This window comes from Gadus macrocephalus, chromosome 3 (genome assembly GCF_031168955.1).
Source record: "Gadus macrocephalus chromosome 3, ASM3116895v1".
NCBI lineage: Eukaryota > Metazoa > Chordata > Actinopteri > Gadiformes > Gadidae > Gadus > Gadus macrocephalus.
Genome location: NC_082384.1, coordinates 17,772,635 through 17,799,082, shown reverse-complemented (window position 1 = coordinate 17,799,082; position 26,448 = coordinate 17,772,635). Strand labels below are relative to the sequence as shown.

Genomic DNA, 26,448 nt, shown 5'->3' with positions numbered 1-26,448 from the left:
TCCTTATGGAGGCATGGCAGAAGAAGCAGGCATGGCTCACGCATGTGTATTTCAAAACACGATAACTGATAGGGACAGTCTCCCCAGTGTGCCTTATTATATCCTCCCCCCTAGCTTGATTCAGCCTCACTTCTGCTTTATGTCGAGACACCATGCTTCCCTGTGTGACAGTTAAGAGGCCTGATAAGTGGGTGGTGGTGGTGGGGGTGGTGGTGCTGCTGGTGGTGGTTTAGGGGGACGCTGCAGTGTCTGCCCTTTGGGATGGCAAGAGTCATGGCGGAGGGACCATGTGGTGGGTTGGTGACGAGGGGTAAAGGTGAGACTGAGGGCGAGTCGAGTAAAACAGCAAGGCGATGAGGAGGCAAGATAGTGAAACTGTAAGGGTAAAGACGAAAGAGCAGAATTGAGGCACACTATAGAGGAACATGTGGGAACCGTGTGTGTGAGGCCTAGCTCATGAAATATGAATAAACTGAGCATTTTATGGGTGATAGCACAATGGAAGTGATTATGAGGCACAATTTGCAAACTGATGGGAGATTTTGCTTCATAAGCATCAGAGAGTGTTTCAAATCATTTTCAGTTGGTTGAATCTGAGGGCAATCTGTACCTTAACTTGTAACCTACCATGTACACATAAAATATTGACCAGGTACATAACTATTAATACATATCATTGATGTATACAAAGTCAAGAGAAAGAGCCAAAGTATTGCGTTATGCATGTGGTCCGAATATGCCCTTTTAGCAAGACGAGAGGCTATACATCCACCAGGAAAGTTATGATTCTTTAACTTTGCTTTGCGTTGTTGTTCATATCTTTATTGACTGCAAATCCTCTGTCAAATAAATTACCCATACATTTCAATGAATACCCATTGCCTAATTTCATAATTTATTTATCTTACTCTCCTCACACAAACACCCACACATAAACAAACACACACACACACACACACACACACACACACACACACACACACACACACACACACACACACACACAAAAACAATTACATTTAGAATCCTACCGTGCACAACAACAATACCATGAGTCACCTAATTTACATGTGGACGTTTCATAAAGAGTCTTTCGGTAAGAACTATTAAAAATCGGCTCTTCAATCCTGTGCCTATTGGAAAACCAATAAATCCCCTTCACCGATCTGCAGCTATTTCTCAGGCCAGTAATTAAGTAATGGTTCAATTAATCCTATCAAACCTGCATTGCCAAGTGGAGCAGCAGGCCTGTTCTACACAAGCCAATAGGAAAGAGATGAATAAGGGTCACACACACAATGGAATGATATCTGTTGTTATTCGTAGCCTCTGGTCCCTCTTAAGATATTAACATTCAAACTATGTTAGAATCATTTGAGTGTGTCTTTAGTTCAGGATTCTCCGCATATTGGAGGAACAGATTCAAGCAGAGGTAGCAGGTTATATGGGTAGAAGGTTTTATTTTATAGTCTTAACTGTGATCTGTTTCTGGCATACAACAAAAATAAGCACATTTATTTGTATCACTGATAATAATAATGCTTAATTATTATGCTTAAATTATGCTTCTTTTTTCCCTAGCCATCAAAAATACACGCAATTTCAGAGTACTGGAGAGACAAAGTGTTGCAACAACTTTGTATCCCAGCATCTGAAACAGCCATTGTGCATGAGATTGCTTAGTGTGTTATTAAAGCAATCTGCTTAGCCTAATGGTTTGGGCTGAGGAATGTCGTTCTGGAGCGTTCTTCCTTCTTTGGTCAACGCTCAGCAGGAGCAGCGAGATGAGACACAAGATCTATTGGACCACATAATGCAGGGAAGTATTTGTGCTAAACCGGACAGGATCCATCAAATCAGGGAAGAAAAACAGGAATGGGGCGGTAAAGGGACTAATGAATGTCACTCATACTGTATTCTTAGACTTCCTTTGACATGTCTTAGGTTGGGTTTATTTGCTTAAGAATGTTGTACTTGAGTCAAGTTATGTAACGTTACTGAAATGAAGTGAAGTCAAGAGAGGATAGAGAGACTCTCTTTAAAATCATTTATTTTACTTATGCTAGCATTCTTAAACCATGTTTTTGCATTGTGGTACCACCTTTTGGTTTCCTCAATGGAATTACTGCAAATCCTCCAGTCTGCAGCCTGCATTCCACTACAGGCCCAATGGGAAAGCTCTGTGTGATGACGCAGTTTTGTAAGGACGGGATATACATATTTAAAACATCCATTTTGACAATATAATTTAAAATAAGAACATTCTTCCAAATATCAAAACCTTTCAGAAGTTAGTGTCAGCAAACTTGTTATCAACCCAATTAAATCATGATATTTATTTATTTATTACAGCAGGGCATTAGTCCTATGAGACACCTAAGGTTATTATAAAGTATTCTCTTTCAGTGCAAGCAGTCAATGAACATAGTTAACTAGCTTATACCTCAGGCCTAATGTATTACAAATATCCTCAAATAACCTCTGACTCTTTTTATCAAAATAACTGGTGAAAGTAGGTAGCAGCGACTATCTCTGACAGACTAAATCAGTTGACAGTGACACAGCCAGGCTATAGTTAAGCTTGGCATGCTGCACTCCCTTCCATGTGCTCCGTCTGGGGCTGGACATCTGTAATCTGCCTGAGATAAGGCCACTTGCCATGCAGCTTCAAGCCTGTGCTCGATGCCCAGAACTCAGCCCTACTCACAAGAAGGTCTGCCAAGACCTCCAGAGAGGGCCAAGAACCACTCAGCACACACAGAAGCACACACAAACAAGGGTTACATTAATGCACCCGCTCACATGCACACACACACACACGCGCGCACACACACACACACACACACACACACACACACACACACACACACACACACACACACACACACACACACACACACACACACACACACACACACACACACACACACACACACACAGCTGTCCCTGGCGAAAGCGAGAGGAAGCAATCAATGAACACAGGGGCCGCTTATGCGTTAAAGAGGTTGATGAATGCTTTAGCTAATAACTGGTCTATCTCTGTATCTATTTATGTTGGCATCTATCTATCAAGCATTGGGTTTGTCTTCCTATTTTTAAGGCCACTCTTTTGATGTCCCTGATTCATAAGTCATATTTTCCCATCACGATAACTTTAAAGGCCCTGTAACACAAGCGATATGTGTTTGTTGTAATAAGTGTTAGGTAGGTCTATATTCCAACAGCCGTCACTGATTAAGTATTTGGTCAAGAACATGGGTCTCCAAGTCCATCTGCTCTGCAGTGATCAGGATTCCAGTGTTGACTGACAATGGTTGAACAGGCAAAGCTACCGATTCCAGTGCTCCCAGGAGTGGCTTACAGAACCTCCCACGGAAACCAAACAGCTGAAGAATAGTTCGAAGAAAAGAGAGCTGCAAGGAAAGGAGACAGGAGCCACGCAAGACCTGCATTTGTTATGTGGGGTTGAGGAGTGCTAACTGTAAAAAGACGCAGGAACTTAGCCTCAACAACAACGCTTACAGTGCTTTCAACCGTCTGTGATATTAAACGCGTCCCAGCAGTACACACAGTACACACACACAGTACACACACACACACACACAGTACACAGTACACACACACACACACACACACACACACACACACACACACACACACACACACACACACACACACACACACACACACACACACACACACACACACACACACACACACACACCATTCTGCACAAAGGTGGGGTGAAGCCCAGTGGAGGATGCAGTGTCTCAGCATAGTGAGAGAGGAGCAGAGTCAGCAGCACCTAGCACGCTCTGCCTGGCGTTGAGAAAGTCCCCATCAATTTCAACCAATGAAATTATTACTACTATTGAAATATTAAAAAACACGTGCGAAGAAGATAGTTATTGCCCATTTATAAGGGAATTAAAAAATCCAGATAAATTAAATGGGGACGAACATGAAAGAATGAGAAACTATGCTGTGAAACTGATGAATACAAAGTGATCTGTATTTCTTCTTCACTGTCAAACAGACACAAGGGCTTCATGTGTGTGGCCAGTGGCGGTTCTGGGCCATTTCATCTAGGGGGGCCTGGCTGGGGTCAGTTGATCTGTTCGAGGGGCCATGAAACCATGTGGAGTACCATGCAATGGTTCCATGGCCGTCGCTTTTTAGAATATAGGGTCATTTATTTCATATGTGTTTAGCAATGTTTATCCTTCCGTTTTTACATGTTAGAATAAAATGTAACTTTAACATAGGGTACATCTTTAATCAAAGAACATTGCAATTGAAATTAAATTGCATTTTAATTTCATCCGGTTGGTTTATTAATGCCATGTTGATTGTAACAATTATTAAATAAGGTTAGATATTTCTTAGCTGCAAAGAACATCGATGTGCCAATATAAGTCTGTGTATCATCCTTTTCCAAATAATATTCACTAATAATTATTTTGAACGTCACATTTAGGGGAGCCTCAGAAGGGGCCAAGGTTTTACTTAATCGGGCCGTGCATCCCCCAGGCCCCCCTCAGAAGCGGCAGTGTGTATAGCATGAGTCCGCTGGTTCACTCTCATCATCCATCCCTTTACTGACACTACACCACCAGTGTATTGCTGAACACACCACATGTCAGTGTGCATGTAGCCCACTGGCTGCCCCAAGCGACAGAGCTATGGTGAATCTGACCTCTAAACATCATTGGTCAGCATCATGAGGAGAAGGGGCGGGGGAGGGTCTACTGCAGCGCCTCCTGCAGTGGTTAGACAGGGAACATACTGTAACATGCCTGGTCACGTCTGTTGCTATGGTACCCGCAAGACAGGCCCCCACCCCCTGTCTTTCTTTTATTTGAATGAACATTGGTTGGTATCATGTAAACTTATTAAAGAAGGATCATTTATTCTCAGAGAAATTATTAAGAAGCATAAATGATACTACAACACATGACAACATATATGGGTTTGCAGGCCCACGTCACACACACGTCACACACACACACACACACACACACACACACACACACACACACACACACACACACACACACACACACAGTTGGGCAAACTCAACATTTGATTTGTTCTAGGGGCTTACAAATCAAACAGTGTACCCTCTTTTTACAAGAAGAGTTTTGTATTGTATGCATTTTTTTCAGTTTCAGTTTCAAGATTTCCCAGTAACATGAGTACCATATCACTTAACACACACACACACACACACACACATTCAATCAAACAGCCACCGCTGCCACCCTCACTTATCCCTTTGAATGATTACATTTAATCATGTACCCGCAACGCACACATCCACACGCAACATCACACACACTGATAGTAAGTGCAACAGCAATGCCCCTGACAGTACGCCTGAACCTGTATGCCTATCTCTTAAATCATGTTACCTTACTCCTCTCCTCTGCTGTGTGTGTGTGTGTGTGTGTGTATCGAGCGCGCGCGTGTGTGTGTATGTGTCTGTGTGGGGGAACGTGTTTGCGTATGTGCATGATGTTCCTTTTCTGGAGGTACAACATTCTTCATACGTTCCTCTTATGGTCATGCCAGCAAAATACCTCTTGGCTGTGTACTCATCACCTAATGCCACTGCTTAAGTTAGTTGCGGTCAATTAAACAAACTTAAACGGTATGTTCACACACACACCTTTAAACCCAATGTATTGGTTGCATTGCATGAACCTATCGTGCTGCTGTTGTGCCAAGTCTAACGTGTGAGCTTGATATCCCATAATGAATGAGAGGACTTTGTTCACTATTGCACAAAGTCCTAAGGACTTTTGCCAAAAGTCCTTAGAGCATCTGGCGCCTGGTAAACCAGATGCCCTAAACTGGCCCTGGCTTACCGGGGGCTAAACCAATCAGGTGGTCTGAATACTGAACCAGGAAAGAACTTCCATTGCTTGTAATCTGAGGAAAGGATGTCAAATATTCAAAAGGTATTCAGAAGTTGTGGCTCCATTAAAGTTTACAGTAGGCCTGCCAGTATTCACATATATGATATGTAGTCAGAAAGAAGCCATGAGACATCCTCTACAAATAATAGTAATCATAATATCCTAGTAATAACATCTTGATAGAGAGTACATCCACAACAACACCCTTTGATCAATGCTTTTGGAGTTGGTTGAGTTAATACAAAGGGTTTGTTAGAGGTAAGACAAAATAATAACAATTACAGTAATCACTGCCAGATCCAAGCGAGTGAATGTCATGAATTCCCACCATGCACATTTTTTTATTTTATTTAGACTGGCATGGATTTATAAGATGCTATTTTATAAAACTCTGAAGGGAAATTGAGGTAATTTGGTGCAATGTTTGTTTTCCTGTGCTTTCAACATGACTGCATTAGTCACTGTGTTTATAGACCTGGTATCAGGTATGCACATCTCCTGCTATAATCATGTTCCATAGAAATGGCCAATAGTGTACCTATCATTTTTTTTTTTTTTTTGCATGAACCCTTTTCCCAGACAAGCTATTACAATTAAAAAGGGAAGAAAGGCCACCATGATTGCGATGTTAGACTTCAAGTTCGTTTCATACTGAATACCTTACTTCCTAGTCCCTGAAACATAGTTAAAAAATGTAGGACTATACGTTACGTTGCATTTTGCTGCTCTCTAGTGGTTGAATATGTTTGTGTAGCTATATCCATATAAATGTGTTGAAACGTCAGTCAGCGCAGGTTATGGAATTCGCTTTTTTGGCCATTTTTGACTAAGTAATTGGTAAATTGCATGCATCGTAACAATGTACCAATGCGACAATAATCGACAAAGCAGTGATTATATCGGGTTCTAGACAGGCTGTGGTTCTACCTTAACTCAACATTAATTAACTTATTTCATATTTCAACACGTTGTGAGCGAGTGAGTGAGTTATGGATAGGCTGGCCTGGAGCTGAGAGTGGGAGGGGCTGGACCTGGACCTTTAAAGTAGAGCTGGAAATAGCGCTGGACCTGGACTAGGTCATAACAATACTCCAGTCAGCTCTGCAGCGAACAGCTCTTGTGTCTAATTGTAACTGCCTGTGATCCCCCCTTTGATCAAATGGTGTATGACAGTTAGTAACCGGAAGTTACTATGTTAAACTGCATCGTATGCCTACATAGAATGTGACACACAATCTGAATCTGGTTATATATAGTGTCTTTATTCACCAACTTGCAACAGCTGCTGCATGTGGCTGTGGACGAATGTAGTGCTTGCGAGCTGAATTTGAAGTGGAAAAGGTTTAACTAACGTTTCTAAAGATGACGTTTCCCAAACTTGTACACACAAGTAACCGTCTGTATGGCTCGTCTCCAGATCCTCTGAGTTTCGTTTCCTCCGGAATAGAAGAGAGTACGGAAGTCTCCTGAAGGTGGCTCTCCGACATAGGTCCATGGGCTCCGAGGGTGAACTGCAGCCCCAATTGAGAGTCCTCCCTCCCGCAACAAACAACATTAAACACAAATAAGGTAACTCCAACTTTGCTTGTTCATTTAACCGATAAGAGTAGGCTAAATCCTCTCATGCTTTCGCCAAATCAAAACATGTCTGTTCCTGCAAAAGCGGAGGCTGCAGTTTCAGGACTGGACTCCTACCGCATTTCTAGGACCATTTGTGTTTAAGACTGACTCAAGTGATCTCCCGTGGTCTTAACGTCTAATCGTTTAAGTATTGTGGTTCTACCAACGGCGTTTTTTTAAAGGGCAACTTCACCCATTTCACATAAGCTTTGTATTTTTAGAACCCCCCCCGCATATTTTTGAATGGTCTAGCATCATTTCCTTATTTTCTGGAGAGACTGGAGAGATCCGTATCGATCTCCAACACTTCCTGTTTTTTATGACGCAATATGACGATTTTTGCGTACAAGAAAACAGGAAGTGTAAGAGGGGATGATTCTCGTACGACTACAACCACTAGTCCCACCCCCCTCTAGGGGGTGGGACCCACTGACGCTACAGACCTATTAGAGCAGTGCCAGTGGGTGGGACTTCACCAGCAGAAACTAACATCCACAGCGTCTGAAGCTAAGATATTGATAAAACTGAAGTACATTGGCGGAGGGTACTGGATCTGACATAGAAGATGGCTCCATGCAAAAGTTCACCATTTCGAAAGAAATACAAACGAGGGCTACCGTATTTTCCGCACTATACGGCACACCGGATTATCAAGCGCACCTTCAATGAATGGCCTATTTTAGAACTGTTTTCATGCATAGGGCGCACCGGATTATAAGGCGCATAGAATAGAAGATACTGCAGTCAAACGTTTGACTGGGGTTGCGTTATGCATCGACTAGACCGAGCTGTGCTAAAGGGAATGTCAACAAAACAGTCAGATAAAGTCAAACTTTATTATGCGTTCTGACAACTCCGGTCACTCCCATGGTAACGATGTTCAAACGTTAATGTGCATATTAACAATATCTCATCAATATCAATATCTCTTAACAATAAGCTCACTTTTTCAGTTCATTCCCCGTCTACGAATCCCTCGAATTCTTGTGTGTCCGAATTGAACAGTTGGGCGAGTACGGCATCCAACATGCCCGGATCCCTCTCGTCATTATCCGAGTCAGTGTCGCTGCTGTTGCCTGGCAGTTCAGTGATTATTCCTGCCTTTGTGAAAGCTTGGACCACAGTTGAGACTGTTATATCAGCCCAGGCATCCACGATCCATTGGCAGATAGTGGCGTAAGTCGCCTGGCGCTGTCTCCCGTCTTGGTGACGTGTGTTCGCCTTCTTGGCCCCGTCCACACGAAGCCGATTTTTTGGGTGAAACCGCATAAAAAAACGCTTTTGGTGGACACGGGCTACGGCCACACCAAACGCGTGTAACGTGCCTAACTTGAAGCTTGATCATTGTGTGTCACAAAAATGGTTCAACGCGCCTGTGGCTGCGCTGGATTTAGGAGTCCGAGGTAGGAAACCCAAACGCAATAATCGGGTTAAATAACTTCACATGGTGTGTCTGGTGTGTTTCCAGCATTCGTAGTGTTGATCAGCAGATAGTCCGCCAAGACGTTGAGGTTGCTTAGCAACCAGAGACGCTGTCCATGCAAGTGAATGGAGCGTTCCCTCTTCGTCATAACTATCAAACCAAACATCCTTCACATTCAACGAGCGAACATTATGAAATTAAAATGCACATTTCTCGCTAAAAATGTTTACATAAACGCATTTAATTGCGTAACTATGTTACTATTTCCACCCAGAATAAAGAAAGATTTCGGCCGTATGCTTCTGTGCAAACGTCACTACTCTAGTGACGTCGGTTCAAGCTCCACGCTGATTTGTTCCATTAGTAGATGGAACAAGGAGGTGTCCGATAGGCGGAGATGATCAGCGGGAGTGGCCGCCAGCGAAGCTGTGCATGGTGGGAGTTGTTGTCTTCAATCCACAAGCGCCAAAAAGTCACTTTCTGCCTTTTCTCGGTCAAGACTGCACCAAATTAGAATTTAATTTTATTATTCGACTACATATAGGACCCAATTTCAATACATATTCATGCCTCCACCGGTGAAATGCTCCTTTAAGTAAATGTACACATGGCTCATCTGTCAAAATAGGTATTAGGTATGATCTGAAGTTTAATCGGAAGTATCTGCAAATAAAACACCTGTGAATTATAGAGGGATACATTGTGTAGCAAGTAGGGGTTCCCCTTTAACCTTTGTAAGGAAAGAGGAAACTTCTAAATAATCGCAAAAATGACTAATTTACCGGTAGACTAGATTAGATAATCCTTTATTAATCCCACCAGGGACATGTGCAGGGTTACATCAGCAAAAGGGTATTGTGCAAAGGCAGGTAAAACACTAATTAATATATATATAACAGTCTCAATGGTTGAGCTCACATTATTGAACATAGGGAATATTGATATTGCACAGGATAATATATATTGATATTACACATGAGTGTAGCAGTCAGCAGTGTCGGTTGTAAAGTCTGAAAGCAGCTGGAAGGAAGGGCCTGCTGGATCCCTCCCTGCCTGTTGTGCTGTGGGCATACTGCACTGGGCAGGGATATCTTCTCCATCAGGGCAGATGGCTATGTCATCCTTCCCCTGTCTCCACCCACCTCCAATGGGTCAAGAGCCTCCCAGAGGTGATCTGAGGCATGCAAAATAAATGATGGCAGCTAGGTGAATTACATCTGTGAATTACAGAATCATTTGAAAGGCTTGGCTTATGAAAAGTGCTTTATAGATGCAATGCAATACATTATCATCATGATTCTTCTTATTATTTTATACTTTTTCATTGAGGGCGTTGCAAATTATACGTGTAGGTTAAGTTCTACATTGATATTACTTAATTTGGCTGGTTAGATGATTAATTTGTGGTATTAGTTTGAGATGATTAATTTATGAGGTTCGATATGGTTAAATTTAGGTATTAGGTACGTGTTACTTACGTGTTGTGCTTCATTATGTTTTATTCGTTATTCTTGAGTTACTCATGAGTCATGAGGTATCCATCAAAGGAAAACTATACTCACGTCCCGAAGTCACTGTCACGATGAACTAGGGTCCTAGAACAGCGGTCCTGAAACTGCAGCCTCTATTGCAGGAACATAGGCGTGCGTCCGAATTTCAACTTGATAAATTGACAATGAGTTTCTACAAGTTGAATATACAGTAGAATGATAGAATTCAGAATTGACATCTGTCCTATTCCAAAATAACGATGTCATCCTAAAACATAAATGATCTTCCTGTTGTACTCTCTTATTAGATGGCTACCATTAAAAGTTGTGCGTTTTCACTCTCTCGCCCACAGTAATTCATTCAACCGTCCTCCAGCACGATGCCTCTCCCACACGGGGCAAACCGTCTCCTCTGCTGCCTCGCCCTCTTCGCTCACCTCACCGCCGCCAACCACGGCCGGACGGCCTCGGAACCAAAGAAGACTGCCTGCATCGTGCGGGGCGCCTCGGCCGACTGCAGCCACATGAACCTGAACGTGATCCCCCAGGACCTTCCCCAGAACATCACGCGCCTGGACGTGTCCCACAACAGACTGACCGGCCTACCCGGCGCCAACCTGTCCCGGTACGCCGGGCTCCTCGACCTGGATGTCACCTTCAACAGCCTCACCAAGCTGGACCCCAGCCTGTGTCAGACGCTGTCGCGGCTGCGCACGCTGAACCTGGAGCACAACGAAGTGCACGTGCTGCGGGATCAGGACCTGAGCGGCTGCGTCCAGCTCACCGTGTTGAACATGGCGAGCAACAGGCTGGCGTTGAAGGCCAAATGGCCTGACCCGTTTGCCGCCCTCGAGGTAATGAGGTGCACAACCTCGTTGTTGTTTTTTTTAGGCCTTCAGAAGGTTTTGGACGTTTGGATCGTACGATCATAGCAAGGGAAGGGTGAGGCCACTGTGGGAGGATTGGGGCATTCCCCTTAAATCAATGAGCCGATGGAAATTGTTGATATAAATGCATTACATGGTTAAAAAACTAAAACATGCATGAATACAGGCAGTAATAAAAATGTGTGCTCTTATGTTATTATACCGATACATATAGGTATTATATAACTGCTTGTTTCCTTATTCTTCATGTATTTTACTAAATCTCTAGTCATTTTTTAACAGCACAGGAGCGTCACATCTTCATCTTCATAAATGGGCTTGGTGAGACTGCTAAGTAACAAGTAATTTGTAGGCAGGTTTCACAGTGTGCACTGCACTGCAAATTCGATCGGTAAGCACAAGGGGTTAGCATGAATGCAAGAAAAACTAGCAGTTAATAAAAACAAGCGTATTACAGGTATTTTTAAGTTTTGGTCCTCCAATCCATATACCATCCCCTTATAGTATGATGATGATTATGATGGTACAAGAAATAGATGACAATGTCCCTTTGAAGCCGCTGTCTCTATAAACCCTGTCATGTTTCTCTGTTTGTATAATTCACAGAACCTGACAACTCTCGATGTATCCAAAAACATGCTTTTGACGGCCAAGCTGGGATCTAAACCCCAGCTCCCTCGTCTCGTGGCACTGACATTGTCACATAATACGATTTCTACCCTGAAGAAAGAGGACTTCTACTTCCTCAGTCGCTCACCGTCGCTGTTTGTCCTTAACCTGTCATATCTGCCTCTTAAAAAGGTACGGAAATAAAAGGAAATTCTAATGTCACTGTTCCCTATTATTGTATAAACAGTGGATCTCTGTTAACTTTGCGTTTACACTGTGGTAATTCGTTTTTTTTCCTTACTTACAGTTTGAGGATGGATGCTTCCAACGAATTGCCAATATTTCTTTTTTGAAAATGGATGGATGCAATTTGGCATCTCAGATCACTAAACTTTGCACAGAGCTATCAGACACAGCTATTCACACCCTGTCTCTTCAAAATGCAACTCTTCTCAAACTCACCAACATAACATTTAAAGGCCTACATAAAACCAATTTGACTATTTTGGATCTTTCAAGTAATAAAATGTCTGCAATTGAAAAAGGAGCATTCCAATGGCTGCCAACACTAAAAACTCTCCATTTGGAAAAAAATAACTTCAAGCACCTGACCAAGGATACCTTCGTGGGGCTCGAAAGTTTGAAAGAACTCAACTTAAGACAGGCTTTGGTGAAAAGTCAAACATCCTCCACATCAATCATTGACGATTACACCTTTAGCCCATTGGTTGCACTGGAGACCCTAATACTGGAGCACACCGCGATTCGCTCAATCACAGAAAACACGTTCACAGGTTTGACAAGTCTTCAGTACTTTTACATTGGCTGGTCCAGTTGCACATCCCTCAAGTCCCTCACCGAAAAGACCTTTGTGTCACTCGCAGCATCCCCACTCAGGTTGGTTAACCTGACGGCCACTGCCATCACTAGCATCGGCAACGGCTCCTTCTCTGCCTTTCCAAATCTCACCACTCTTTTGTTGGACTTTAATTTCATCAGCCAAACTCTCCAAGGGGCAGAGTTTGAAGGGTTGGGTCAGCTTGAACAACTCTTCTTCTCCAACAACCGCCAGAAGGTTGAACTGAGGTCCTTATCTTTTGTCCAGCTTCCTAAGCTGAGTCTTCTGACACTGGGCAGAACCTTGACCGGCAGCTTGGACCTGGTTCCATCTCCGTTTGCTCCCCTGAAGAATCTCAAAGTTCTTGACCTCAGCAACAACAACATTGCCAACATCAATGCGCGCATGCTAGAGGGTCTTGAGAACCTAATGGTACTCAAGATGCAGCACAATAACTTGGCGCGTGTGTGGAAAAGTGCCAATGTCGGGGGGCCGGTGTTATTCCTCAAAGACCTGGGGAACCTAACTGTCCTAAACATGGAGTACAATGGATTGGATGAGATCCCTACGGATGCACTAACAGGGTTAAAGAAGCTTAAAGAGATGAGGTTCACAGGCAACCTCCTTAACAACCTCAAGGACTCGGTCTTCGAGGACTTGCTATCGTTGCAGACGTTTAGTATCCAGAAAAATCTGATTACATCTGTGAGGCCCCAGGTGTTCAAACCAGCCATGGAGAACCTCACTCTACTGGACATGGGCAGGAACCCATTTGACTGCACCTGCGAGAGCATCCTGTGGTTCGTGACATGGTTGAACACGACAAAGGCCAGCTTGACGGGAGGCAAGGACCAGTTCACGTGCAACACCCCGCTCGCCTACTTCAACCGCTCGGTCATGGACTTTGACTTGCTGTCCTGCAAAGACTCCACTCCATTCCAGGCACTGTACATACTCAGCAGCACCATTGTCATCGCATTGATGTTAGGCGCACTTTTGGTTCGCTTTCAAGGTTGGAGGATTCAGTTCTATTGGAATGTCCTGATCAACCGCACGTTGGGTTTCAGCGATGCCAAAGTTGAGGAAGGAAGGGAGTTTGAATTCGACGCGTATGTGATACACGCTGATGAAGACCAGAAATGGGTGGAGCGTAGTTTACTTCCTCTGGAAACGGACAGATATGTGTTTTGCATGGAGGGTCGTGATTTTCTGCCCGGCACATCCCGCATTGAAGCCATTGTGGATAACATGAGAAGATCACGAAAGTATTTGTTTGTTGTCACGGAGAGTCTCCTCAATGATCATTGGTGTAGAGGGTAAATATTATGTTCCGTTATTAAATGATCATACATTTTTTACGTCATATAGCAGATACATGTACCCCAACTAACAGTAACAACTAGCAGTGAATTTAAATATATTAAATAAATTAGCAGGTTAACTAAATATGTTTTATATATGTTGTAATGAGTGAGTAATGGACCAATAGTGTGGAGACAAGGGGATGGAAGGTGAAAGATACAGCTGATTGGTTCCATCTCAAGTCCAAGAAATGTTAAAAGAATTTGCACCACCATGCTTTTGACATGTTTGTCAACATGTGTCCCTGTCTTTCCATTCTTTCTCTCGGTCACCCTAACATGATTCTTGTTCCCCTAACGGTTTTCCGTTCATGGCGTCCAGATTCAAGGCCCACCACGCTCTTCACCGGGTGATGGAGGAGAGGCGGGACGCTGTGATCCTGGTCTTTCTGCAGGACATCAATGACTACAGGCTGTCCCGCTCCCTGTTCCTGCGCAGGGGCATGCTGCAGCTGCGCTGCCTCCTCTACTGGCCCGTCCACAAGGAGAGGATCCCGGCCTTCCACGAGAAGCTGCACATCGCACTGGGGACGACCAACACGCCGAAGCCCTGAAAACGACAACTGCAGTTGTCGTTTTCTTTAAGAAGGGAAGATGAAGGGATTGTCCCCAGTGAAGAGCTGTCATTTTCAAAGATGTTTTTATTTTTTTGCCAGCGGATTGAAATGCTTTCCGCATAATATTTAATAAATGCAATGCTTTGTGCTCCTATTATTCAATCCATTCAATGATCTTGTTCTTAATCACCACCCAGGCCTCCCTGTGTTGCTTCACCCTCCCTACGACTACTACAACTCCTCCCTCGTTGGTATTTGTGCACATGCTCAGGACCAATGCGGCGTGTTCTTGTATAACCTGACCTGTGGCATACAGCGCAGCGTTTGCTATTGCGCCAGCCCATGTCAATATGAGACACCATACCAAAGGCTAGGTCTCTCCTTTACCCCAGATGTTGTTTATAATGTTTTTACTTGTATACAGATAAGAGGTTGTGTAATCTTTTTTTATCAGGTCACATCATTAATCTGTAATGTAACCTTAATCTAATAATCGAAACAAGATTGTTTCGATTTATCGTTTGATCCCTTTTCCTGTTGGTTATTTCTCTCATTGTTACTATTACTATACTATACCATGGCAGCATGTCTCATGCATTTAATTCATAAAAAATATGATAAATGTGCAATGGTATTTGCTGTTTTTCCACAAATATAAAACATATTTGTTATGTATAGGTTAAGTCAGAGGTTATGTATTTAATTAATGCTCTTGAAACACATTTCAAGAGGATCTACAGGTCATGAAGAGGGGAAATGCATGTCACGAGAACTTCTAGTTCTCCTCTTGTGTGCGTTGGGACATCATGGGGAGGTTGATAAGCAGAACTACACCTTGTGGGACATATTCAGATCAGGCCACATGCTCCACCCCTTCTCTACCTTTTGATCATTTGTGAATACCGGTTTTTATTGTTATAGAAACATTAAGGTCCTTTATTCCCTGATAATACTTTGTGCCCCTTCTTAATATTTATGACATTAGACTTAGTTTCTCTACTTTTTGATAATTTGGTAATAATTTCTTACATTGTTAGACATATTTATGTACTTTATTCCCTGATAATACTTTGTGCCCCTTTTTAATATTAAAGAGGTCCTTCCCCGAGAAACCATATAGTACTGTTCCTTTTGAAATCCGATAGGTCACTCTGAATATGCAGCTGAATATGCATGCTACACCTGGAATGATAATTCTACCTCGATTGCCTGCATTAGCAAATAAAAGAAAATAGACGCATAAACGAGCAAATCCATTATCAGAAAAGCCTCACCAACTGACGTCAATTGGTGAATAAGTATTCATGGCCTTGCCCACCTTGGCTTGCAACGGCAAGCCAAGGTGTAAAGACAGTATTTAGTTTGTGCCTGTGATATTTGTGGCGATAACAAATCAATGTTGCATCTCTTGGCCAAGAAAGAAGAGTTGAGGAAGAAATGGTTGGATTGGACATTACCGTGGCCGGGGCACGGTGGTACTGGTACCCCAGTGGCCGGTGCGCCGGTATGTCTCTCTGTCCTTCTCCCTCTCTCTCTCTCTCCTTCTCCCTGAGTCTCTCTGGAAGTTTAATTGGTTTTATTACTGTGACGGACAGTGCTGTTAGCAAATCAGAGGCGAGACATTTGCATGTCATGATTAAGAGCCCAAATCATGTCGTTCCTCCCCGCCCACCGCCTCCACCTCACTAGAACAGCATGAAGCAGGATACCAGAGCATTTTTTCCCCCAAAACCGACTCACAGGGCATTTATTGCTACTATTGCCGCAAACTTATTGAAAAAACGATGCAATGACACCTTTAAGACTCTCTTTTGTGAGACTTTTTGGAGACTGCTCAATACAGGAGTATATAGTAAAATACAGAATCATTCTGACATCTAGTGGTTTATATAATGAGCTGCAACCTGACTGGAAAGTAATGTCTGATGTTGTGATTGCTTTAGGTGAAAATGTATCACATAACATTCTGTCAACATAAAATTATATTGAATCGTACAAGATTATGCTTACATTAAACCATTAACAAGATCTCCCCCTGTTCTTCACCAAACACATCATCCAGCAGCCAAGTTAGACACAGAATAACATTAATAAATGACAAAGTATAGAACTGGAAGGTTGCTAGTTCAAGGGCGTAGATTTACGTGGGGACCAGGGGACGTGTCCCCACCCTGCTAGTTCGATTCCCGGCTCATCTTATTGTGTTGAGGATTGGATACTTCGGATTAAAGCGTCTGCTAAATGACTTAATGTTTATGAAACAATAACATACTATACAATGAACGCCATTGATGAGATAAGGCATTAAGGTAAAGGCCTTTTGACACCAAAGGGAGGGTAGATAAACAACAGGTCCAAGAGTCCAACCGGCAAACGGAATAGATAACAGCATACTGGGCAAGCGTCCTTCCTGACACGCAGTTCGGAGTGGTACTTTTAGTTGTAATCGCTTTGTTTCATATCTATTTCCCCTCAGACATGCTTTGAGTGTGAATATGGCATTTTTGCTCAATGATCTTTCAGCGTCTGTAGTCGCAACCAGTGTTTTCGTGGCTATCCTGAGCTACTTAACCTACCGCCTGCTCACAGGACACCTTCTCCAGTTTTATCAGCTGAGGAGTATTCCAGAGTTCGGAACCTCGTACCCCTTCATTGGACACGCGCTGATTCTAAAAAAAAATGCTGGAGGTGAGGAACCAGAGACTCTCACTGAAATTAGAAACTCAATGGAGTAAAGAGGCTAGCAGAGTGCAGAGGGGTTTAGGCAAGGGGTGTATGACCTTCATCTGCCCAAGCAGGACCCCTCGTTGGATAGATAAACAGCAAGGATCCCCTGGATGATAAAACAAATGCACTTTAGGGTAGCAGGTGTTGAATCCCAGCCAAAAGGTTATGCAAGCCAAATGTCGGCTGCCTTGAGCAAGACGTCTTGTACCAGCAGTTTAATGATATGTGTATCATATACTCTTTTCAGTTTTGACTTGAATATGTTGTACTGTTCAGCAATTTATGGAGTAGTGGGACAGAACCCCCACCACTCTGCCTTGACACGCTATTATTATCCCCATGTTGACTGTGTGGTAAAGCTGTTCATTTGAGGAGCTACAACTGAGGTCACAGCAGGTTATTACCTATAAAGAATTACCTATGCTAATCACTCATTCACATTCAGCATGTTGGGTACGGTTTGTTGGCATTGCATTAAATGGGAATCAAAATAGTACCTCTGCAGGTCGCCCTGGCTTGTGTTGGCTATGGTTATGGACTGGTAGAAGTTGTGGACATTTGTGTTCTGACGGCCAGCCAATAACATACTGCGATCCACAAAGTTTACCGTATAGGCATCCTGGAGCAATATACTATAACCCCCCTGAATGCCAGGGACGTGTGTTCTCAAGGTGCATCACTTTGAACACTCACAGCCGGTTTCTGTTCTATATGTTTGAATGTATTTTCCAGATTTCTTCTGCCAAATTGTTGAGGCGACAGAAGAGTTCCGTAGCAGTCCACTGTTGAAAATATGGCTCGGACCGGTCCCCATGCTGATGCTCTACCACCCGGAAACGGTTGAGGTACATTCACATCGTTTCTGTTCTGAAATCACAGTACAGTGAGACATAAAGTCTACCTACCTACAATATTGTCTTCTCTATGTTGTTTTTGTTTTTTTGCATGGGATTCGGTACTGTAATTCCAAAAAAAAAAAAAAAAAATCTGATTTTAATTATTTCATTTCTTTTAATTATTGTACATGGATTTAGGCTCTTCTGAACAACTCAGTTCACATGGACAAGGCCCACTTATACACCTTTCTTCACCCATGGCTGGGCACAGGTTTACTTACAAGGTATGTACAGCGACAAACACATGAATACTTTATACTTATACTACTGTCAAAATGCTGTACCATTCTGAATGCTATCACATTAAACAAACAATACAGTCAACCACAGCGGCCCTGCATTAAAAGACACAATATCAAATTAATCACAAAAAGAAACATAGATTACATCATTTTTTCAATACGTCTTACATACTTTATTACACATGGTGAATCAAATCACTAGCACTGTGTGCTAGTGATGTTGTTCTAAATGTCAGTTGAGTGTAATATCCTCTACTATTGTAGAGCTTGCTTTCAATTACTTTAATTATCTTGTGCTTAACCACCACCATGGCCTCCCTGAACGTGTACAACATGCTCAGAACCAATGCTATTGCAATTGAGTTCATTGAGTCCATTGTAGGCTACATACTGACCTGTGTGGCATACAGCGCACCCCTTGATATTTTCCCCGCTTCCAGATATGCAGATTTGTAATCTTTTTCATCAGGTCACATCATTATTCTGTAATGTGACCTCATTTAATTAGTTAATTATTCTTCACAAGATCATTTAGATAGTCGTTTGTTTCCTTTTCCAGTTGGATATTTCTCTAATTATTACTACCATATCTCTGTGCTTTTCCAACCCAAAAACAAATCCACAAAACCTATCCCGGGGATTACATGGACAGATTAATCTTGTTGTTGTATGTAGCACTGCCCAAAGTGCCATGCTGAATATATTGATGTGGTGGGATTAACTCCCCCATGAGGTGGTTAGAGGTATTGTCCAACCTCATAGCTCAGATTTACGTTACAGTAAATATGGCTTTTTCAGTACACAACAATGTTGTGTTGTCACACATGATAAAAATTTCATGAATAATCTGACATGGTATGCGTGTCATTTGTTTTTCATAGTTTGCTTTACACCTTTCACAACTGTACTTTTGCAGAGCAATGCAGACAATATACTGTATTTGTAGCATGTTTGCTGCTACAAGTCACCTGGGTTGCTGCCCCACTCAACCTAGGTGGCTTTTACTGGGCTCCCCCTGAACAAGGTCACAGTGTGGTGATGGTGAACCTTTTTTATTGTAGAGTTGGAAGACAGTGGTAGAGGAAGATGTTGATCCAATGACCATGCTGCCATTTAGGAGATCTCCCCGAGTGTGTGTGGGGATGGCTGGTTTAACCTTTTGTACATTGATAGCTCGTTTTTGCAGCCTCACCCTGCCCCAGAGAGCCAAGGTCAGGCTAGGTTTCACAAAATGATTTCCAAATGGCCAAATGGCTCCCCTTTTCTGTACAGCACCGGGCCTAAGTGGCGCCAGCGAAGAAAGATGCTGACTCCTACCTTCCACTTCTCCATCCTGTTGGAGTTCCTGGAGGTGATGAACGAGCAGGCTGACATCCTGGTGGAGAAGCTTGGCAGGGAGGTGGGGGAGGGCCCCTTTGACTGCTTTCAAACCATTACCCTGTGTGCGCTGGACATCATCTGTGGTGAGGAGGACAGTTTAAGACTGTCCCTGGCTTGTCAATTATAGTGCCCTGGTGGTCCAAGTAGAACGTTTTTATTGTCGTTGTATAATAAAGGGTGCTTGAACTGTGTGTGTGTGTGTGTGTGTGTGTGTGTGTGTGTGTGTGTGTGTGTGTGTGTGTGTGTACAAAAGTATGATTCTTTCATTTTGAATCGAATGTCTTTCAGAGACTGCAATGGGGAAGAAAATGTATGCCCAAAGTAATTCAGAATCCAATTATGTCCAGAGTGTGTACAAGTGAGTCTCACACACACACACACACACACACACACACACACACACACACACACACACACACACACACACACACACACACACACACACACACACACACACACACACACACACACACACACACAAAAAGGCCTCACATTGATGCATTTGAAGCCTTTCATGACGTTTCTCATGACGTTTTTCACTCTCACTTTCCAAGGATGAGTGACATCATCCTTCGGAGGCAGAAGGCGCCCTGGTTCTGGTGGGACGTCAGCTACAACCTTTTCGGCGAGGGGCTGGAGCACAACCGGAGACTAAAGACCCTCCATGAAGTCACCTCCAACGTGAGTGCTATCTCCACTGTTAACACAGTGTTAGAGGAGGAAAGAATAAATAGAAGAAGCTGTATCTGGTATTGGGGACACTCCAACATCCAAGACTTCCAACGAGTCATTTGATAGCCAACAGCCTAAGGAGGCTCATATGATTTGATCATGTGGGTCCGGTAATTTAGTTTTGAAGAATAAATCATGTGTTCAACCCCTCCCTAGCAACCCACAACCCTGATCTCATCCCACACCTATTATCCAAGACAGACTGGAGGGTGGAAAAGAGTCAAGCGTGAAAAAGGGGTTTATTGAGGATGGTCACGCCTCTGTGTCTCTCTTTCTCCCTCCCTACTATTCTCTCTCTCCCCCCAGGTGATTCATGAGAGGGCGGACCAACTCCGTTTGGAGGAGGAGGACTCTGACAGTGTTCCGGAGAACGGGACCAGGAAGAGGCGGGCCTTCCTGGACATGCTCCTGAAGACGGTGGATGAGGGAGGGAACAAGCTGACCCACAGGGATATCCAGGAGGAGGTGGACACCTTCATGTTCGAGGTGAGGAGCCTCTAGGACCGACCTGGGTGTGGGTGCATGTGTGGGTTTGTGTATTTGTTTAGGGGAAAGCATGTGTGTGTGCCCAAGTGTATGTGTGATTATATTCTTCTTTGCTGGGCCGTGTGTGTGTGTGTGTGTGTGTGTGTGTGTGTGTGTGTGTGTGTGTGTGTGTGTGTGTGTGTGTGGCCCCTTATCACGTCATTTATCCAAATCCTGTGGTGTGGACGAGTCACAAAGCAGCACGTATGGATACGCATGAGGCTGTAGACGCACACCTGCACCCACCAAAAGTCAAGCTCTCTGTTGGTAACTGGAACTTGCCCAGTTTGACGGACACTTCTTGATCAAAAATACATTAGAGACGCACCGCCCTCATGGGCTGAGATGAGGTAGCTGGATTCACTGTGGATATTGCTGTCCTTATTGAGACCCGGCTAGCCAATACTGGAAAGGAGCAGATGAGGAAAAGACGAAAAGAAATGCCCGGGGGGCCTATAAAAAAATCAAGGCCAAATACAGGTGTCCAGACAAGTTCATCGGTACAATGCGAAAACTCCGCAATGGCTAGTTGAGTTCGTAAAATGGAGTGATACGAGGGGGTCATAGTGCCGATGCTCTTCAGCAGGGTGATGTCTCCCATGTTGCCAGACACACTCAAAGCAACAACACTGGGTTATGCCTCGTCTATGGTTTTGACGGCGGGCTTTCAATCTGCAGAGGATACAAGCCAAAACAGGAAGTCACTATTCGATAACGTTTGTTTGCTGATCTGTGCTCTGGCTGCGAGATTAAATGAAGAACTACAGGACAGGACAGTATGAGCCCTTATCCTCAGTCCTTTGGCCTAAGAATCAGCACAAAGAAGACCAAGGTCCTGTACAAACCTGCTACTAGGAAGCCCTACACTACACTGAGCCCACTAGATTTGTGAACGACCAAAAGCTTTCAGCCTTTATAAAGTTAACTTGCATTTGCAGTACTTTGTCTTGTGCTGTGCACTTAGATGATGCAGTTAACATCTGGATGACCAAGACCGGTGCATCTGGCGTGGCATCAAAGAGTTTCAAATGAACTAAGACGATTAACTTAGATCGAAAAACACAGCTGTTCATTTTATGAGTCTGACACTTTTTCTGAACTATCCCTTGCTCTATCTGTTGCTCCAGCTAATCTACCCCTCTAAGATAAGATAAGAACTTTATTTCATCCCATACACAGGGAATTTAACTTGTTACAGCAGCCCATGGAATATAAAAGATGCAATAATAAAAGAAAGATATCCAGCAACACATATACATCAAATAAAAAAAGATATTGCGCGCTAGTTTAGAAATATTCTACACTTTTCTCCAGTGCCGCAAATGTTTGGAAATGACGTGGACTGTGGCACTCCTTGTCCTTCATGACCTGTAACTCCTTCCTTCTAAAGGATTGTTCCTTTTATTTTCTTATGTTTAGAAAAGGCTTTGAGGGGGCTTCAGCAGAGAGAAACATGTGTGAACTATCAATATGGTGTCACAAGGTTATTTAACCACAATCAAAACACAGACAGATGTATTTCATCTGTGTTATGAAGGAACTGGTATGGGTTAGGCATCTCGCTCAAGGATGCCTACAAGTTAGGCTTTGGACTTTGGGGATTGAAGCCAGTACCTTTCGGCTGGGTGTGGACCACCCCTAGTCGATACACTACCCTTTAGCGGACGCTTTTATCCAAAGCGGCTTAATGATCTCAGAAGTCGTGCAGGTTTGGGGGTCAGGGCGTCTTGCTCACCGATGCCTGGGGGACATTTCATGGGAAATCACCTCACACCTCTCTTGCTTTCCTCTAATATTGTGTTTTCCTTTCGTCCCCCAAGGGCCATGACACGACCGCCGCCGCAATGAACTGGGCCGTGCACCTGCTGGGTTCACACCCAGAGGTGCAGAGGAAGGTACATCGGGAGATCGACGAGGTTTTCGGTAAAAAAATGATTTTAAAATAAACATAATGGCTCCTCTCACCTCCTCACTTTCATGACATCACCTGTTTCCATGACCCACGGGGCCCCCTCCTCTTACTCATCGCTGAAGAGATCCGTTTCCTCTCAGGGGAGAGAGAGAGAGAGAGGATCAGAGCTAGAGAAGATTGAGGTATAGGTTTATGTGTAAATAGGTACCCAGGAAATGTGTGCCAAAACAAACAGAGTGTTTGTTTAGTTCGGGCCGTGTGGAGGTTGTTCCACGCTCTAGTTCCAGAATGTAAAAAAGATTAGCCTGTGGCAAGAGCAGGTGCGATGCAAACATTCCCCACCACCTCTGGTTCTGCCCTTGCACCTTGGAACGTTATAAGATGAATATGAATGAGGCGTAACCTGCCCCACAATAATCTTGTAGGCCAGAGCTGCATTCCCAGCATTCACGTCAATTCCAGGATTCGTTTGTGCACAACACAGCACATCTCTTGCTATGTTTGCGCTTGCGGAAATTTCAGGCATATTAGTGTAGAAATGTTAACCTTGTGAGGCAATCCTGATCTCACAAGTTCCCATTCTGTTCCTCTCTGAAGATCAGTCTGGCCTCGAGCCTGTTAAAAGCCTCTCCCAAGATTAAAAACTGATAAGAATGCTGCAGTCTGCTGAATCCAAATAAACAAGAGCAGAACCAAAATAAATTGTAAAAATTGACAGAGCCATCAAAACGGTTTTATCCGAAACTGACTGAATAACAATGTTAAAGATTTGCATAAATTTGAACACTTCTCGGAAGGGAAGATGTTTTTTTTTTTACTTCCAACCGGATTCGACAAGGGCAAAGATAGCAACTAAATTAATCAGATTAACTTAGTGAATGAATCTGATTGGCTCGAGTTTATAGCACAATATTCTGATGTGGAAATGAATTGCTGCTGAGGCCACGGCCAGACTGAAATCCATTGCAAAGGGCATACTTGAATATCAGGATGATCTCACAAGGCCATACAAGACCTGTGAGATTATCAGAAAATATGGATCCTCTGGCTTGGACCCGCTGCCCACCTAGTAATATGACACATACTTGGTAACAGGCAAACCGCTTTTCATCTTGAAAACAAGATGGGTTCATCTCAAGGGTTTACTCCTAATAAAGAAATTTGAAGAAAGAAATAATATTATTGTAGCGGGGTTCACTCTGCATTGTGTATTTTAATCAAAGACACTTTGACGACCGGGTAGAGGATGGCCTATTCATTATCACCAGCCTTGCATCTTCTTCTCATTCAAAGTCAGCAAAACAGAGAGAGCGCAAACTAACACGTTCCCGAATTTCTGTTAATTTGGCCAATCTGCTCCTTCAAAATAAGAGACCCCTGCATATCTAGTAATATAACTTTAAACAAGGGTATCTGCTTCCAACCTAGAGCAACAGCATCATACTGCTACAATATGAATCACCGGTAATGGGCTTCACACTTTGCACCTCTGCTCAGGCGGGTCCAAACGAGCCATTACCATGGAGGACCTGAAGGAGCTCAAGTACCTGGACTGCGTCATCAAGGAGTCCCTGCGGATCTTCCCCTCAGTGCCCTTATTCGCCCGGACACTCTGTGACGACATCGTCATTAGTAAGCAGAAAACACACAAGCTCTGCAGTTCTTCGGGGTGGGGCCGGATGATGTATAAGTGGTGCGTGTGTTCAACTCCCAGGTGGAAAGGACTGGGTGTGAAGGGCTTGTATTTTCATGGTTGAATTAACTTATTGTGAGTTGCTTTAAATAAACGTGTCAGCGAAATGAATGAAATGGGGATGTCATTTAATTATAATACTGTCCTGTGTTAATGCTGTAACACCCACGTTTCCCATCTAGGATTAATAAAGTGCCTCTTCACTTCATCATCAATAACTATGTAGTAATTTGACATTAAATAAACACGTGGCACGATCTATCACAACTGGCGGCCATTTTGAGCGTGACCCCAATCTTCCAACTGTGTCTCTGCCTGCAGACGGCTTCAAGGTGCCCAAAGGAGCCAACGCCATCGTCCTGTCCTATGCCCTCCACCGGGACCCCCGCTACTTCCCCAACCCCGAGGAATTCCAGCCAGAGCGCTTCCTGCCAGAGAACTCCGTCGGCAGACCCCCATACGCATACATACCCTTCTCTGCTGGCCTTCGGAACTGCATCGGTAAGGCCGGAAGGAGTCGCTGGGGTTATATGGAGGATTGGTTTCAATCTGCTGGACAGTCTGGTGGACGTCGTAAATGGTGCTGCCTTTGATGTAGCTGGTTCGATCCCAGGCTCCTCCTAGCTGAGTATTGAGGTGTCGCTGAGCAAGACGCCCTCACCCTGACTGCTCCTGACGAGCTGGCTGTCACCCTGAGTGGTTGACTCCGCCGTCGGTGGGTGAATGTGTGAATGAACGGTTGTAAGACACTTTGGATAAAAGTGGCAGCTAAATCCCCTGAATGGAAATGGAAATGTAGCGACATGAGTTTGTAACGACACTCAAACTTAAAAGAACTCTTCCTGAGAAGGGGTAAGAATAGAAAAGGAACACGTCATGAGTGAGTCGTGAAAATGTTTGTGTGTTTGTTAAAAATCTGGTTTGAATCGTTGTTCTTCTTTTGTATCCGTGCGCAGGCCAGCGTTTCGCCATGATGGAGGAGAAAGTGGTTCTGGCGTCCATCTTGCGCTCCTTCAACATCGAGGCGTGTCAGAAACGGGAGGAGCTCCGACCCTTCGCAGATCTAATCCTGCGGCCATCGAACGGCATCCTCATCAAGCTGGAGAGGAGGGAGTAGATCTCTGGTGGTCCCATGCTGTTCCTCTGGGAGCTGCCAGAAGCTTGTTCCCCCCTCCCGATGAGGAGAAACCTCTCACCTCGACTAAGACAGAGGAGCTGCATCTTGATTAAGCAGCAATACTTTTAGTTTGAGGTTGAATTTGAATAATAAATGCAATGTTCTGTGGCCACAATTGTAAGAGGACATTTGATGTGAAAAAATGTGTAAAGTATATCCAGTAATCAAAAAATGTCACTCAACATTTGCGTTTGGAGAGTGAGCCTACTGACTAAGTCTTTTTCAGGGTTTTGCCTCGACTTTCACCCACACATTGTGCACTTGTGAATCCAACGCTACACACAAAGACAGTTTGTCAGGGACTCTCACGTGATTGTGTTTTGGAGGGCACCCCCACCCAATCGTGGGTACACAGAATTACAGGTGTGTACCCGCACCTGTAATTCGCTTTTGCCATTTTTAAGAGTTACACCACACCTTACACTGTCTGCTCAACAAACCTACGCTACTCGCTTAGGACT

General features: G+C 43.7%; 2 protein-coding genes across 2 annotated transcripts; both read left to right on the top strand.

Moving 5' to 3' along the window:
• Positions 1 to 6,989: 6,989 nt before the first annotated feature.
• On the top strand, positions 6,990 to 15,332 carry tlr3 (toll-like receptor 3). Its single transcript, XM_060047718.1, has 5 exons — positions 6,990 to 7,487; positions 10,805 to 11,305; positions 11,945 to 12,139; positions 12,255 to 14,101; positions 14,469 to 15,332. Exons 2-5 carry the CDS (start codon positions 10,832 to 10,834, stop codon positions 14,698 to 14,700), a joined length of 2,748 nt encoding a protein of 915 aa, XP_059903701.1. The 5' UTR covers positions 6,990 to 7,487; positions 10,805 to 10,831; the 3' UTR covers positions 14,701 to 15,332.
• A 1,745-nt stretch (positions 15,333 to 17,077) lies between these two features.
• LOC132454393 (cytochrome P450 4V2-like) lies at positions 17,078 to 26,102 on the top strand. Its single transcript, XM_060047719.1, has 11 exons — positions 17,078 to 17,391; positions 18,163 to 18,275; positions 18,465 to 18,550; positions 19,841 to 20,031; positions 20,237 to 20,306; positions 20,503 to 20,629; positions 20,987 to 21,166; positions 23,026 to 23,128; positions 24,615 to 24,749; positions 25,132 to 25,311; positions 25,767 to 26,102. The coding sequence occupies exons 1-11, from the start codon at positions 17,199 to 17,201 to the stop codon at positions 25,925 to 25,927; spliced, it is 1,539 nt and encodes a 512-aa protein (XP_059903702.1). The 5' UTR covers positions 17,078 to 17,198; the 3' UTR covers positions 25,928 to 26,102.
• Positions 26,103 to 26,448: the final 346 nt, after the last annotated feature.

Bases quoted from the DNA above. Each gene is read 5' to 3' on its own strand.
- LOC132454393 (XM_060047719.1), top strand. From the start codon at position 17,199: ATGGCATTTTTGCTCAATGATCTTTCAGCGTCTGTAGTCGCAACCAGT. The intron at 18,276-18,464 runs GTACATTCACAT...ACATGGATTTAG, and splicing joins ACCACCCGGAAACGGTTGAG to GCTCTTCTGAACAACTCAGT. The intron at 25,312-25,766 runs GTAAGGCCGGAA...ATCCGTGCGCAG, and splicing joins TGGCCTTCGGAACTGCATCG to GCCAGCGTTTCGCCATGATG.
- tlr3 (XM_060047718.1), top strand. From the start codon at position 10,832: ATGCCTCTCCCACACGGGGCAAACCGTCTCCTCTGCTGCCTCGCCCTC. The intron at 11,306-11,944 runs GTAATGAGGTGC...TATAATTCACAG, and splicing joins ACCCGTTTGCCGCCCTCGAG to AACCTGACAACTCTCGATGT. The intron at 14,102-14,468 runs GTAAATATTATG...CATGGCGTCCAG, and splicing joins AATGATCATTGGTGTAGAGG to ATTCAAGGCCCACCACGCTC.